Source organism: Pelobates fuscus, chromosome 2, assembly GCF_036172605.1.
Source record: "Pelobates fuscus isolate aPelFus1 chromosome 2, aPelFus1.pri, whole genome shotgun sequence".
Classification (NCBI taxonomy): domain Eukaryota; kingdom Metazoa; phylum Chordata; class Amphibia; order Anura; family Pelobatidae; genus Pelobates; species Pelobates fuscus.
In genome coordinates, this window is record NC_086318.1 from 4536488 (window position 1) to 4553619 (window position 17132).

At 42.0% G+C, this 17132-nt stretch overlaps 1 protein-coding gene across 1 annotated transcript; it reads left to right on the forward strand.

The window, feature by feature from the left end:
• Positions 1–3017: 3017 nt before the first annotated feature.
• On the forward strand, positions 3018–10818 carry UCN (urocortin). Its single transcript, XM_063440765.1, has 2 exons — positions 3018–3132; positions 9042–10818. Exon 2 carries the CDS (start codon positions 9063–9065, stop codon positions 9543–9545), a length of 483 nt encoding a protein of 160 aa, XP_063296835.1. The 5' UTR covers positions 3018–3132; positions 9042–9062; the 3' UTR covers positions 9546–10818.
• Positions 10819–17132: the final 6314 nt, after the last annotated feature.

The following is a 17132-nucleotide window of genomic DNA, read 5'->3' on the forward strand; positions in this document are numbered from 1 at the left end:
GAAAGTGGGTAAGGGAGAGGAACTGGAGGAGTCTACAGTGGTTATGGTGTCTGCTGAAGTGCTTGGAGCCCTCAGGAAGCGCTAAGAGCATCCTTCAATGCAGGTACCCAGTCGGGGTGCCAGGCGATCCGTTACACATGTCAAGTCTCCAGACATGTGCAATGTCCTCGCTTTACACCTATGTACTAATGCCTTATCTGCTTCTTATTTTGGGAGGGTGAACCCCTCGCTGGTCTCAGATCGCACACATTGAAACAAGTTTCCCAGTGTTTATATTCTTGGCATTATCTAGCAGTCCCTCAATCTTGACCAGTTGCCCAGTCCGTGTTCCTATGGGAAAGCATTGGATTGGATGATCTCAGTCAAGGAGGCAGGGCCAGCCACGGGAAGAGCAGCGTGTCGCAAGATGCAAGCTAAGCTGACAATGGAGGCGGAGTCATGGTAATGGTGACTGCAGCACTGTAGCGCTAGGTATATCTTTGTATTCCTAATACTATAGGCGTATCTTTAATAGTGCTCAAGGAATATTTCATGTTTTTCTCAAATTGAACCTTTATCAACTCCCAGAAGTCACTGACAGCCATTGCCTTCCAAGTCTGGATGGGTTTTTTGAATAATGATGAAATAAAGTTTCTCATTATATGGGCAGCAGTGGGAAAGTTAAGCTTTGATTGCTGGTGGCATCTTAATAAGTCCAGTGTGCTGCAGTGGTGATGGTGCTTGTCCTGCTCTGTGTTACTAGCGCTCTGCATAAGGCTTTTCTGGTTTTTGAGTCTGTGGATATAATTGACTTTATATCTGTTTTACTATTTTAATATGTTTTAGCGGCTTTGTGTTTTCACTCAGGAATATTCAGTAAAGTGGAAATTCAGAGGGAAATAGCGGTGAACTGCAAACATTCTCTAAGTCTGCTATGTTTCCAGTGCAGCTACTCTGACTTTACTTCAGACATTCACTTTAGTAACTAACCCTGGCAATGTGACGTTTGGGGCTGATTAGTGTATATGTACGAGTGCGAGTGATGATAAGAAGTGCCGGAGTGGACTTGAATGTGGATGTGAGGGTGTCTGTCTGGGATATTCACTAAACTCAGGACTGATTTGAAACTGATGCAAATTGTCTGTCTCTCAATCTGTCTGCCTGTTTATTTATCTTTCTATCTATTTATCTGTCCATCAATTTGTCTGTCTGTCTATCAATCTTTCTGTCGGTCTATCAATCTGTTTGTCTGACTGTCAATCTGTTTGTCTGACTATCAATCTGTCTGTCTGTCTATCGATCTGTCTATCTATCGTTATGTCTGTCTGTCTATCAATCTGTCTGTCTGTCTATCTATTGTTATGTCTGTCTGTCTATCAATCTGTCTGTCTATCTATCGATATGTCTGTCTGTCTATCAATCTGTCTATCTATCGTTATGTTTGTCTGTCTATCAATCTGTCTGTCTATTTATCTGTGTTTCTTTCTATCTATTTATCTTTCTGTCTATCGATCTGTCTATAAATCTGTCTGTCTGTCTGTCTATTGATATGTCTGTCTGTCTATCAATTTGTCTGTCTATCTATCAATATATCTGTCTGTCTATCAATTTGTCTGTCTATCTATCTATCAATATATCTGTCTGTCTATGTATCTGTCTGTATGTCTATCAACCTGTCTGTCTATCTGTTTATTTGTCTTTCTGTCTATCAATCTGTCTGTCTATTGATCTGTCTATCTATCAATATGTCTGTCTGTCTATTGATCTGTCTTTCTATCTATCGATCTGTCTGTCTTTCGATATGTCTGTCTGTTTATTGATATGTCTGTCTGTCTATCAACCTGTCTGTCTATTTATCTGTCTTTCTGTCTATCAATCTGTCTGTCTGTCTGTCTATCGATATGTCTGTCTGTCTATAAATCTGTCTGTCTATTGATCTATCTATCGATCTGTCTGTCTATCAACAAACAGACAGGTAAAGACACAGACAGAGGCTGTGATAAAGAGACAGACCCCATACAGTGAATATAAATGTAGAGAGAGAGCGAGTGTGTATTTCTATTTTCCTGTGATTCCATCAAAGTGCTGTGTCTTGGCAGCGGCTGAAACAAATTCATTTATTACATACATTAGAGAGAAGCAGAGGGTGGGTGTAAAACACACAGTGTCCAATCTGTAATTCCTATTACTTGAAGATTATTCCCCCTTACCCTGTCACCTTCACCTAAACTCAATGCTAGTTATGGCCCTTTATTAGGGCGGACAGAGGCTTTGTCATTCCTTAAATCCTGTGCTTTTAGACCCTGAGGTCACACTTATACATGGTGACATCATCACATCCCCAATTCTTGGCTGCTATCTAAACACCCTCCATGCTAAGTCACCCATAGCTCTGACATCATTTGAGGTTTCCTAGGAATATATAAACCAAGGAAATTACAGTCCACACAGGGAGAACGAACATTCTGAGTTCCAGAAAAACTCCCCACCCTCAAAACCAAGGAAACTGTATAACTACAGCACCACCAGTCTTCAGAACCTGGTAGAGACCCTCCGTCTTCAGAATCTGGGAAAGACCCTCCATCTTCATCAACTGGGAGAGACACAGTCTTTAGCACCTGGAAGAGACCCTCCAATTTCTTCACCTGGGAGAGACACAGTCTTCAGCACCTGGGAGAGATCCTCCTTCTTCAGCACCTGGGAGAGATCCTCCGTTTTCAGCACCTGGGATTTCCTCCAACCAACCTTCTGTCTTCAGTACCTGGGAGACATTCTGTCTGACTTTCCATTCTCAGCACCTGGGAGACCCTCCATCCGATCCTCTGTCCTCAACACCTGGGAGACCATCTGTCCGTCCCTCCATCTTCAGCACCTGAGAGACCATCTGTCCGTCCCTCCATCTTCAGCACCTGAGAGACCATCTGTCCGAACCGCAATCCTCAGCACCTGGGAGACCATCTGTTCGTCCCTCCATCTTCAGCACCTGAGAGACCATCTGTCCGAAACGCCATCCTCAGCACCTCTGAAAATCTCTATCCACAAGATCAGGAGAACTTCCAAGAAACCCTCCATCCTGAGCATCAGAGAGACCCACCAGTAACGGGAGACATTGAGACAGACACTGACCTGTGGTGAGCTGGACTCTGGCTAAAGGTAAAAGCACAGTCTAAGTATGCTGTCAGTGCAGATTGTGTGTGTGTGTGCTTAATGTCCAGGCACAGTTTGTCGTGTCCTGTCTCCTCTCTGTGACCCATTTTACATGGTGTTTTTATTATAAGAGGAACTTTACACTTCCGGTACTGTGTAAAAGTTAATATTCTAGCTGCAAGAACTGATCCTGTAATGATTTATTCGAAATTACACAAAGGGGATGGGGTCACAATCTTAGCTTTATTATGGCTTCACATAACTTATCTTCTGCGAAGCTGAATGAGTTAACTCCTTTCCTGCTGGAGTTATCTCAGAGCTGAATGAGTTAACTCCTTTCCTGCTGGAGTTATCTCAGAGTAATTCACAGTTAACCCTTCACTGGTAGAAGGGTGAAAGCATCTCTACAGCTCAGGGCTGCGTTGCACCATTATTATGGTAATTTTTTTGGCTGGTGACAGTGTCTGTGAGAGAGTGACAATCCGTGGGGCAGTTTTCCAAAATGTACATTTACAATATTAAGAAAATTAAGTTTACAGGAGCCTTCAGTTTAACCAGTTCTCTAAATGCTCAGAACAAGAAATTGCAGCCTTGTCTGTCTCTGCCTATGGGTACATGGTGTGGCAGTTAAAACGTGGTGTCTATCCTCACTGTAAATCATACAGGAAACCAGAAAAAACAAGATCGACTAATTCAAGATTCCGAGTGAGGCGTCTACACCATATCTAGTTATATAGTATGATAGGATGGGGCGTCCACACCATATCTAGGTATATAGTATGATAGGACGGGGCTTTCACACCATATCTAGGTATATAGTATGATAGGACGGGGCGTCCACACCATATCTAGTTATATAGTATGATAGGACGGGGCTTTCACACCATATCTAGGTATATAGTATGATAGGACGGGGCTTTCACACCATATCTAGGTATATAGTATGATAGGATGGGGCTTTCACACCATATCTAGGTATATAGTATGATAGGACGGGGCTTTCACACCATATCTAGGTATATAGTATGATAGGACGGGGCTTTCACACCATATCTAGGTATATAGTATGATAGGACGGGGCTTTCACACCATATCTAGGTATATAGTATGATAGGATGGGGCTTTCACACCATATCTAGGTATATAGTATGATAGGATGGGGCTTTCACACCATATCTAGGTATATAGTATGATAGGACGGGGCTTTCACACCATATCTAGGTATATAGGACGGGGCTTTCACACCATATCTAGGTATATAGTATGATAGGACGGGGCTTCCACACCATATCTAGGTATATAGTATGATAGGATGGGGCGTCCACACCATATCTAGTTATATAATATGATAGGATGGGGCGTCCACACCATATCTAGGTATATAGTATGATAGGACGGGGCTTTCACACCATATCTAGGTATATAGTATGATAGGACGGGGCTTTCACACCATATCTAGGTATATAGTATGATAGGACGGGGCTTTCACACCATATCTAGGTATATAGTATGATAGGATGGGGCTTTCACACCATATCTAGGTATATAGTATGATAGGACGGGGCTTTCACACCATATCTAGGTATATAGTATGATAGGACGGGGCTATCTAGGTATATAGTATGATAGGACGGGGCTTTCACACCATATCTAGGTATATAGTATGATAGGACGGGGCTTTCACACCATATCTAGTTATATAATATGATAGGACTGGGCTTTTACACCATATCTAGTTATATAGTATGATAGGACGGGGCTTCCACACCATATATAGGTATATAGTATGATAGGACGGGGCTTTCACACCATATATAGGTATATAGTATGATAGGACGGGGCTTTCACACCATATCTAGTTATATAATATGATAGGACTGGGCTTTTACACCATATCTAGTTATATAGTATGATAGGATGGGGCTTTCACACCATATCTAGTTATATAATATGATAGGACTGGGCTTTTACACCATATCTAGTTATATAGTATGATAGGATGGGGCTTTCACACCATATCTAGGTATATAGTATGATAGGACGGGGCTTTCACACCATATCTAGGTATATAGTATGATAGGACGGGGCTTTCACACCATATCTAGGTATATAGTATGATAGGACGGGGCTTTCACACCATATCTAGTTATATAATATGATAGGACTGGGCTTTTACACCATATCTAGTTATATAGTATGATAGGACGGGGCTTCCACACCATATATAGGTATATAGTATGATAGGACGGGGCTTTCACACCATATCTAGTTATATAGTATGATAGGACGAGGCGTCCACACCATATCTAGCTATATAGTATGATAGGACGGGGCTTTCACACCATATCTAGTTATATAGTATGATAGGACGGGGCTTTTCTAGAGTTTCTAGAGTTGGGGGCTTTCACACCATATCTAAATATAAAAGATACCTTTTTTGCTCCATTTTTTGATAGGATGGGGCGTCCACACCATATCTAGGTATATAGTATGATAGGACGGGGCTATCTAGGTATATAGTATGATAGGACGGGGCTTTCACACCATATCTAGGTATATAGTATGATAGGACGGGGCTTTCACACCATATCTAGTTATATAATATGATAGGACTGGGCTTTTACACCATATCTAGTTATATAGTATGATAGGACTGGGCTTTTACACCATATCTAGTTATATAGTATGATAGGACGGGGCTTCCACACCATATATAGGTATATAGTATGATAGGACGGGGCTTTCACACCATATCTAGTTATATAGTATGATAGGACGAGGCGTCCACACCATATCTAGCTATATAGTATGATAGGACGGGGCTTTCACACCATATCTAGTTATATAGTATGATAGGACGGGGCTTTTCTAGAGTTTCTAGAGTTGGGGGCTTTCACACCATATCTAAATATAAAAGATACCTTTTTTGCTCCATTTTTTGATGGAATTCCCAGACTACAATGGAAGTGAAGGGGCAGTCCGATCGTATGCCAAGGTGCTAACTTTTGAGTTAAACGCTTTGTAAGCTCTCAGGACCTTCTCGCAGGACCAGCTCTCAGGACCTTCTCGCACCAGAACAGTTTAATTCCAGTGGTTCACAGAGTTAGTAAGCAGATATAGGTAGAGCAAGTCAGGTTTGGTAAGTTAGCAGATACTTGAAGGGTTAGTTAGTGAGGTCAGGTTAGTGATGGTAATCAGGAAGAGTTGAATAGTTAGTGCATACAGGAACGGTTAGTTAAGGAGTTGAGGTTAGTGGATACAGGGAGGGTTAGTTAAGGAGGTGAGGTTAGTTAGAGAGGTTAGGTTAATGGATACAGGGATGGTTAGTTAAGGAGGTGAGGTTATTTAGATAAGTTAGGTTAGTTAGTGGATACAGGGGGGGTTAGTCAGGCTAGTTAGTGAATACATAAGGGGTTAGTTGTGGATGAAGCGAGGGTTAGGTAGGAAGTTCTCCCTGCTCAGATTGGGCAATGTTTGAGTCAGTTAGAAGAGGGTTTGTAGAGGAAATATTCAAAGAGCAAAGATGTTTTTGTGTTGATTATTATAGGTTTTTTTTATATGTATGTATAAAATGTTATTGTTTTTTCAGCAAATGAAGGTTTTTAAAGAGATTTTACTAATTACTCGTGGTCTGATTTATCACTTAATGCAGGAGATTGCCCTTGTGGTACAGTGGGTTACCCTGTCTTGCTGTATCAAACCCCAGAGAGGGACTGCAAGCTAATAGCACAGCTAGGGGCATACAACGCTGCCCGCTACCCAATGACAAAGCTTGTGTCAAGGCTACATGGTCCTCTGGAGGCTCCAATGGGTAGATCAGGATAAAAAATCCCCTTTCCATCACCCTAATATTCCAACTCACACAGTGCACTTACCATATTATACAATCTTTTAGTGCATGCACCTTCCTAAAATATATGTGTGCCACAATGCAATGACCCTCCTGGAAGACCAATCCTGTATCCGTCAGTTCTCTCTCCCCTCACCTTTTGAGTCTCCCTCTGCTATGTCTTTATCTTGTAATGCAGTGATAAATAGCGAAGCTTATAATGACATATCTGCAAGATTATAGAATATACGACAAAGTGTAAGTATATGATAACAGGATATATAACATATACTGCTGGAATCAGGAAAAATAAGATTGGAAAAGGAAACCACTAGGTTCTCACGAATAGAGAGAGCCATCAAACAGATCACTAAAATAAGCCTTGTAGCCTCCTCTAAAGTGGTGGGTCAGCCAACACCAACCCTATGGGGTACACCATAGAGGTGAGGGACAAGTCCCAAAGTCCCTACCAATTCCTTTCACAAGCCCCAGATCGCCCTTCCATCAATGCCACTAGACAGCTCCAGCCATATCCCGCGACCCTGGAACTTTCTCCATGTGTTTTCCCAGGTTGTGATCGATGTGAGGGGTGTCGACCCCATGTGGATCATGGTCCAGGTGACTGGCGATACAGCCAGAAGTCCCATAGCCTGCCTCAGTCTCTCCCTCAACTGCTCTTTAACCCTTTCAGGACCGCTGACGGTTCAGGACCGTCAGCGGTAAAACGTGCGTTTGAACCGCTGACGGTCCTGAACCGTCATAACGGTCTGGGGCTACTTACCTGATCGCCGTCGGTCCCACGGCGGCGATCAGTGCTCCACCCGGTCCAGGGCAGTCCCCCCTCGGCAGATCAGGACCCTACGGCCATGTGATCACTCGATCACATGACCGCAATAGGTGTCTGTGTATCTGCCTGCAGGGGGACTGTCTGTGCTGACAGGCAGTCTCCCTGCAAGTAAAAAATCAAAAAAATAAAGTAAAAAAAAAAACAGTGTAAAATCAGTGTAAAAAATAATAATAATATGTGTGTATAAATATATATATGATATATATACATGTATTATATCTATATATAATATATGTATATGTATCATATATATAATGTCATAGTAAGTGTATTTTTATATTTATATATACGCATATTAATATAAAAATACACTTATATTTAAATTACACACGAATATATACAATATATATAATTGCTATATATATGGTATATATATATATTATAAAATACAAATAATATGTTAATAAAAATAAATAACAAAAAATAAAAATAATTTTTAATAATTATAAAAAAATATTTATATATGCAATTTTATTCTAACAGTATTTTTATATTGATATATATATATATATATTTATATCAAAATATACTTAGAATGTAATGATATATATATATCTATGTATAAATAAATAAATAAAAACAATACGAAATATACATATGTCCATATACATAATTACATAAATAATTTCATAAATATACACGTAGACGTCAAATATATAAATATGTATATATATTAAAATTCTACATGTGTATTTATGTAATATTTTTACCTAATTAAGTAATTTTAATGATTGCAATTTGAGGGACCTGCCTGCCAACCCAGGCCGAAAGTCCAGATAATTTAATTTGCTAGCACTGTGTTTAACCCTGTAACTTTCTATGACACCCTAAAACCTGTACATGGGGGTACTGTTTTACTCGGGAGACTTCGCTGAACACAAATATTAGTGTTTCAAAACAGTAAAACATATCACAGCGATGATATTGTCTTATCTTCTATCAGGGTAGACATTTACCTTCCTGAACTGCATGTATTCCTCATTAAGTCTACTTACCCACCTATACTGCATGAGAAAGCAATGGAGAAAGAGAGAGAGAGAGAGAGAGAGAAAAAAACAAACAGAGAGAGAAGGTGAGAGCAGAAATGGTGGGTGAGAGGCTTACTGGTTGCTACAGGATAAAATGCTATATGTAAGTTATATTCCTGATTCTAGCTTTGTCTATACACACACTTGTTTGTTGTGTTACTTAATATGTTTCCAATATTCTCAGAGCCTTACTATATGTTCCTCAATCCAGGTCTCTCTGAATTTGGACATCATGAAGACAGCACCTCTCCTACTGCTAACCTGCTACTTGATCTTCACGGCCAAAGGTGGTGCTCGACCTCTAGACATGGGTATCTTTGGAGGTGCTCAGCTCAGTCTGAATAGGGACCTGACTGATGAGAGTGTCCAGGCTTTGTTGTACTTTTTGAGGGAGAAGTTCCAACAAGAGTTGGATGAAGACCCCCATTTTCAGCTGAGATTGAGCAAAGGTTCCCTCTCCTCAAATCAACAGATATCGACCCAGGAACTGGGACAAATCTTCAGCATTATACAGACTCTCTTCCGAGAGTCCATCAACCAGTCCCCAAAGACCCTCCTGGAGGTATTCTCTGATCGCCTAAAGAGAGAAGATCCTCCAATCTCCATTGACCTGACATACCACATCCTTAGGCAAATGATAGAGATTGCCAAAGTGCAGAACCAAAAGCAACAGGCTGAACAGAACCGTATAATCTTTGATTCAGTGGGGAAATGACAGTTAAAAGAACAGAGGACATTGTTGCTTGAGCCGAAACAATCTTTCTTACTGTTCAACCAATGGCTTGATGATCCATTGCCCTACACAGCGTGTGACAATGTAGAGTGTGTTCTGACACCTTATAGACTCATCGTGACATCAAGGAGGGTCTAAGAGGGTGTTGGTGTCTCTTTGTATGTGTCCCAAATTACACTATCCATTCAGGGATGACTCCTGCTTTTATTTGTCCCATCCTGAGTTTTCTTTCTTATTAAATCCAGGCAAAGGGCAGGTATTCTGGGGCTCGTACCTAGCGGGGCACATAGTACGTTTTTTTGAATAAGAAGTATGAACATGGCAAGATGAGATTTCAGTCAAGCAGACTGTCAGCTTCTGGCACATCATGCAGACTGTCAGCTTCTTGCACCACAAGCAGAACGTGTGAGGTGGGGCACTTCCTGTCTGAGACTGGCCCTTTCATCCCCTTCCGTCCTATGTCACTGGCCTTTCCTCCCAATCTCTAGTCTGGATTCAATATGTAGAGATCACCTAAATCCCACATCCAGGTGTTTTAGATATTGGCATCGTGTGCCACAACCTCTATGTTTTTGGAATGTAAATGATCGAGGAATAAGAGCAGAGAAGAAGTGTACTTATGTCCGCTATCACTATCTTCTTGGCCATCCGTAGGTCATCATAATATAGAACTCTGCAATGGACTAGTGACATCATAATGTAGCACCCTGCGATTTATGATTGACATCATAATATAGCACTCTGTGATTACCAAGTGACATTATATTATAGCACTCTGCGATGGCCGAGTGACATCATAATATAGCACTCTGCGATGACCGAGTGACATTATAATATAGCACTCTGCCATTGCCGAGTGACATCATAATACAGCACCCTGGTATGGTCGAGTGACATCATAATATAGCACCATGTGATGGCCAAGTGACATCAAAATATAGAACTCTGTGATGGCCAAATGACATCATAATATAGTACCTTCCGACAGCCCAGTGACATCATAATACAGCACCTTCCGATGGCCGAGTGACATCATAATACAGCACCTTCCGACAGCCAAGTGACATCATAATACAGCGCCTTCCGATGGCCAAGTGACATCATAATATAGCACTCTGCCATGGCCAAGTGACATCATCACGAGACACTGTGCCCCAGGGTTTATGTAGTATGGCGCCGCAGACATCCCTTAACACACTGTATAGACACCTGTCAGTATTCAGTAAAATCCCTTCTTTTGCTGCATATTTGTAAGAAGTGTACAATAAAATCCCATAGAGATGGTTTGATATTGCTGTGCTGTGTGTTTATTCATTGCATGATGTCATAGGAGCTATAAGATTAGCGCTACTGTGAGTTTTACTGCCATGGAGCTCTGTGATACACTAATACACACTGTACATTACTGTGAGTTTTATTGCTGCGGAGCTCTGTGATACACTCATACACACTGCATATTACTGTGAGTTTTATTGTCGTGGAGCTCTGTGATACACTCATACACACTGCACATTACTGAGAGTATTATTGCTGTGGAGCTCTGTGATACACTCATACACAGGGGCGTATTAGCCGCGAGGCAAATGAGGCATTGGCCTTGGGCGGCATTTTCCAGGGGGCGGCAAAAAACGCCGCCCCCAAATGCCCAAGGCAAATGTCTTGTTAGCCTTGCGGCTAACTGACAAGCCATCTGGGCGGGCGATCTGCTGGGCGGCGCTGGCGGGCGGCTGGCGAGGGATCACTTCCTCTGAGCTGTCTGCTCAGCTCCCTCGCGCGCCGCAGAGTGAGGCTGGGAGCCGGAAGATGACGTTATATTCCGGCTCCCAGCCTCACTCTGCGGCGCGCGAGGGAGCTGAGCAGACAGCTCAGAGGAAGTGCTCCCTCGCCAGCCGCCCGCCAGTGCCACCCAGCAGCCACTGGACCACCAGGGAGAGAGGGAACCCCCCCCCCAGCATTCCCAAAGGTAAGGAGGCTGGGGCGGGTTAAATAAAAAAAATAAAAAAGTGAGTGTGTGTGTATGTCTGTTAGTGTGTGTCTGTTATTGTGTGTGTGTGTGTTATTGTGTGTATGTGTATGTCTGTAAGAGTGTGTGTATGTCTGTTAGTGTATGTCTGTTAGTGTATGTCTGTTAGTGTGTGTGTGTGTATGTCTGTTAGTGTGTGTGTATGTATGTTAGTGTGTGTCTGTTAGTGTGTGTGTGTATGTCTGTTATTGTGTCTGTATGTCTTTTAGTGTGTGTTTATGTGTTAGTGTGTATGTCTGTTAGTGTGTGTCTGTTAGTGTGTGTGTGTGTGTGTCTATGTGTCAGTGTGTGTGTGTCTGTATGTGTGTCTGACTGTGTGTGTGTCTGTTAGTGTGAGTGTGTATGTATCTGCTAGTGAGTGTCTGTTAGTGAGTGTTTCTGTCAGTGAATGTGTGTGTGTGTGTGTGTTTAGAAGGCGGGGCGGGGGAAGGTTTGGGTGGGGGTGGCGCGGGCGGGCGGGAGGGGGGCGTCTGAGTTTTGTCCTGCCTAGGGCAGCACAAAACCAGTATACACCACTGCTCATACACACTGCACATTCCTGCATACTCATAGGAGCTATAAGATTAGCGCTACTGTGAGTTTTACTGCCATGGAGCTCTGTGATACACTAATACACACTGCACATTACTGTGAGTTTTATTGCTGCGGAGCTCTGTGATACACTCATACACACTGCATATTACTGTGAGTTTTATTGTCGTGGAGCTCTGTGATACACTCATACACACTGCACATTCCTGTGAGTTTTATTGCTGTGGAGCTCTGTGATACCCTCATACACACTGCATATTACTGTGAGTTTTATTTCTGTGGAGCTCTGTGATAGACTCATACACACTGCATATTACTGTGAGTTTTATTGCTGTGGAGCTCTGTGATACACTCATACACACTGTACATTACTGTGAGTTTTATTGCTGTGGAGCTCTGTGATACACTCATACACACTGCACATTACTGTGAGTTGTATTACTGTGGAGCTCTGTGATACACTCATACACACTGCACATTAGTGTATGTTGTATTGCTGTGGAGCTCTGAGATACACTCATACACACTGCACATTACTGTGAGTTTTATTGCTGTGGAGCTCTGTGATATACTCATACACACTGCACATTACTGTGAGTTTTACTACTGTGGAGCTATGTGATACACTCATACACACTGTACATTACTGTGAGTTTTATTGCTGCGGAGCTCTGTGATACACTCATACACACTGCATATTACTGTGAGTTTTATTACTGTGGAGCTCTGTGATACTCTCATACACACTGCACATTCCTGTGAGTTTTATTGCTGTGGAGCTCTGTGATGCACTCATGCACACTGTACATTACTGGGAGTATTATTGCTGTGGAGCTCTGTGATACACTCATACACACTGCATATTACTGTGAGTTTTATTGCTGTGGAGCTCTGTGACTCAATCATACACACTGCATATTACTGTGAGTTTTATTACTGTGGAGCTCTGTGATACACTCATACACACTGCATATTCCTGTGTGTTGTATTGCTGTGGAGCTCTGTGACTCAATCATACACACTGCACATTACTGTGTGTTGTATTGCTGTGGAGCTCTTTGATACATTTATACACACTGCACATTACTGACAGTTTATTTCTTGTGGAGCTTGTGATGCACTCAGTGGTGTATTTTGGATTTGTGCTGCCCTAGGCTCGGGCACCCCCCCTAATTTAAATTTTCCCCGCCCCTTCCTGTGAAGGCCGCACTTTGACTGACAGACGCTCACTCACTGACAGACACACAATCTCATATACACTGACAAACAATGACATACATACACACTCACTGATTTGACACACTGGTCGACAGACACACTATTACTCAGACACACACTGACAGACTCACACTCACTGACAGACACACACTCTGACAGACGCACGCACTGACAGACACATGCACTCACTGACAGACGCATGCACTCACTGACCGACACATACACACTCACTGACAGACACACACACTTAGACACACACACATTCACTTAGACACACACACTTACACACACACACACTCACTTAGACACACACATTCACTTAGACTCACACACTTAAAGACACTCACACACACACAAACACACACACATTTCCCACAACACTTTTTTATTTAAAACCACACAGCCTCCCTGGGAGAGCTGGATTGCTTACCTGTGGTCCAGTGGGGCTGCTGGGCGGGCAGGCAGGGGGCGGACAGGCTGAGTAGGTGGTGAAGGAGCTCTGATTTTCCTGCTCAGCTCCCTTGTGCGCCGCTTAGTGATGCTGGGAGCCGGAGTGTCGTCATATTCCGGCTCCAGGCTAATACCTGCGTCTTAGTTCTGGGGGTTGGCCACTGGGCCACTGCTTCCACCTTAGCGGGCTCCAGCTTCTGCTGCCCGGATCCCACTGTGTGCCCGAGGTACTGCACCTCGGCCATGCCTATGTTACACTTAGCAGGCTTCAGGGTTGTCAGTATATTTATATCTGCAGACATTTTGTGTTAAGACAGAAATTAAAAGTGTATACTGTAAGTCACCCTAAGAACAGACACCATTTTGTAACAGAATACAGAGACAGACAAATTTTTACTTCTCTTTCTATAACTATTCATTCTCATCTGAGCTAAGGAATGCAACTTAATGTAAACATTAGAGATAAAACCTGAGATAAGGCATGATGTCTAACAGCAGGACGGGGTTGAAAACCAACCCAGAGACAAATGTATAAATATATATATATGTACATATATATATTGTTACGACACTCACCGCCAGGAGAGTGAAGCTGCCGCTTAACGGATAATCCCCCTTCTCCAATAATGCCGTTTCAGTCCAGCCGATCATCCGAACTCCCGAACGGAGCATACGAACACGGCAACTCCTGATCAGCAGTCCATCCGAAATCCTTTCACAGCTATAAATAACGAAAGCGCTGTTCCAATAGTCATCCCCTTCCCCACAAACGAGACAGAAGCTCCGTATTGAGGGTCAAACAAGATCTGGCTTTACTGTGGGCTACCCGCCCGTATTTATGCGGGTCTTCCACTTGGTGGACACTCCCCTAGGGGACCAAATGGAAGACTGTAATTACAGTACGACAAAAGTACAGTTCAGACAGACCTCCCCCATAATGCATTACGTTTCCCGCCTCTCGGCCCTGGAGATAATGAGGAAGTAATGCAATTATCTCCAGGACAAGGACACATCGCCATTTTAAACATGCATACTGAAAGTACATAAAAATATATAACTTTAATATAACCGAACATTCTACATTCGTGTCACATATCCCCAGATAGCCGGGATCTGAGGGCATATTATTGACGAATAGCGCTCAGATCCTATGCGTATAGTCCAATCGCCATGGAGTCAAAGTTCGTACGGTCTTTCGGTATGCAGTGGACTCCATGGGAAGGCTACCTGGGTACAATACTTTCGTATGTGGTAGAACTACCGAATAGCTAGTGTTCGTACAGGCTCGTCGAGACAGCTAAGCGACCCGTTGGTTCAGCGGTGTTCGGCAGTACGAGTGTTCGTTTTTAGTTCCAGGAACTCCGGGTCGAACACCGCTGGGCTTTCGTGTGTTTTAAAATGGCCGCTGCCTCGTGGTCGACATACGAACTACGGCAGCTTTGTTCGGTCGAAATAGTAGTTCATACGGATGGGCAATGGGAAACAGTCATTACATATACGGACAGAAAAACAGACGAATCCAATATAACAGACAACCGGATGGTTTTGTCACATATATATACACGTACAGACTATCCACATATAATTTGCTATTACAGGAATACCCCACTTTACATACACTCGCGAGTACAGACATTCCCGCGCCTCTTTTGTCCGCAAGTGAACAGGAAATGGAAGGTTCTATTCTCGCCCGGAGCAGCTCAGTTCAGTGTCTTTGGGGCAGGAACTTTTCACACCTTCTGACATGGCACAGGTTAATCATCTCACATTCTAATGCCTACTCCTAGCTGAACATATATATGTTTCTGCCCCTACATTGTCCATATTCTGCAATCGGCTGCCATCCAGTGAAAGGGTTTACCCTGCCATTTTCTATAACTATGACTTAGCTGCATTGGCCACAACTCGGAGGATTCAAAGTTAAACCATAAATGCTTAAAGTGATGAAGAGGAGTTTCCAAACAAAGTGTGGGAATAAGCTGCTACCAAACACAAATTGGCACTGGATTGGCAGAAAATGGCCCAGTGGGCAGGCTTATTTTACTTTATCTCCCAGTTTAAGGTTGTCAGATGAGTAAAACATTAAAGATAAATGGCACACTCTGGAATGAGATTTTTCTTTTTACTGTTTGTTTTAACTGAATAAAATCCCACTGGAAATCACTAAATCAATCACTGGAAATAAAATCACTGGAAATAAAATCACTGGCAATCTGCAGTTGCCGTATCAGTTCTGCCTGTAAATTACTATTGCAATGCGGTACATGTATTGGGAAGTGAAATAAGGTAATGCTTCACTTTAAGTACATTTTCGTTTTACATACATGCCTGTATTATATTAATCATATATAATTAGTACTATGTTAATAATATATAATATTCATGGATATAATATCAATTAAGAAATGTCTTATTATTACTAACGTTAGTGGAATATGTGTAATAGACATATATGTGTAATCTTAACTACAGTTTCACACAAGAAAACCAGACACCAAATGACAGATAACACTAAGCAATGAATTTGGCTTTCTAAAAAAATTTTTTTTAATGGAATATTACTAGTTCCATTGTAAGAAAGAGGTGAAAAGGACTTTAAAACATGTCAAAAAGCTGAATTTAAAGGTATATGCCAAACCCTTTGAAGATGACAGCTTCTTTGACAAATAGTAGCCATAAACAGATAACCAGATGACGACAAACGCATCACAAAATTCAGTTAACCCATTATACAAAAAGGTAAATGGACCCCCTGACAAGAAATGTTGGTGATGTAATTGCACCATCTACTGACCAAAAACTAGAAGATAGTCTGTAGGGAAGACACACCTACAGTTCGCTATTGGTTACTATTAACTAGTGACGTATTTCTGCTTTAAAAAGTAAGGACAAAGTGAAACACTCTCTCGGACTTACACATTCTGACTCTTGGACTGGACTCAAGGCTCCCACTTCCAGACTCTCAAACACTCTATTGGACACTGGCATCTGGATCCAAAGCTGGACTCGCCTAATTCTTTGTATCTTTTCCAACTAACACAACTTCAAAACTGAAAACTTTTATATATTTTCATACAATTCTCTCATCATACTTGCATTCAAAATTCCTGGGACATATCTACACACCTGATAAGAATTTCTACAACATAACTGGTAATTATTTATCTGAATAAAATGAAATTAATTGATTTTACTAGTGATTCCAAACATTAAGGAGTCATGATTCGTTAATAATATATAGAATTCGGAATTCCATTCCTGCAGGTGGACCAATGAACTCTATATTACTTTTAACTTTAAAAATAGAATACCAGGCAATTATCCAAATATATTAGCTTATGTGATTT

Bases quoted from the DNA above. Each gene is read 5' to 3' on its own strand.
- UCN (XM_063440765.1), top strand. From the start codon at position 9,063: ATGAAGACAGCACCTCTCCTACTGCTAACCTGCTACTTGATCTTCACG.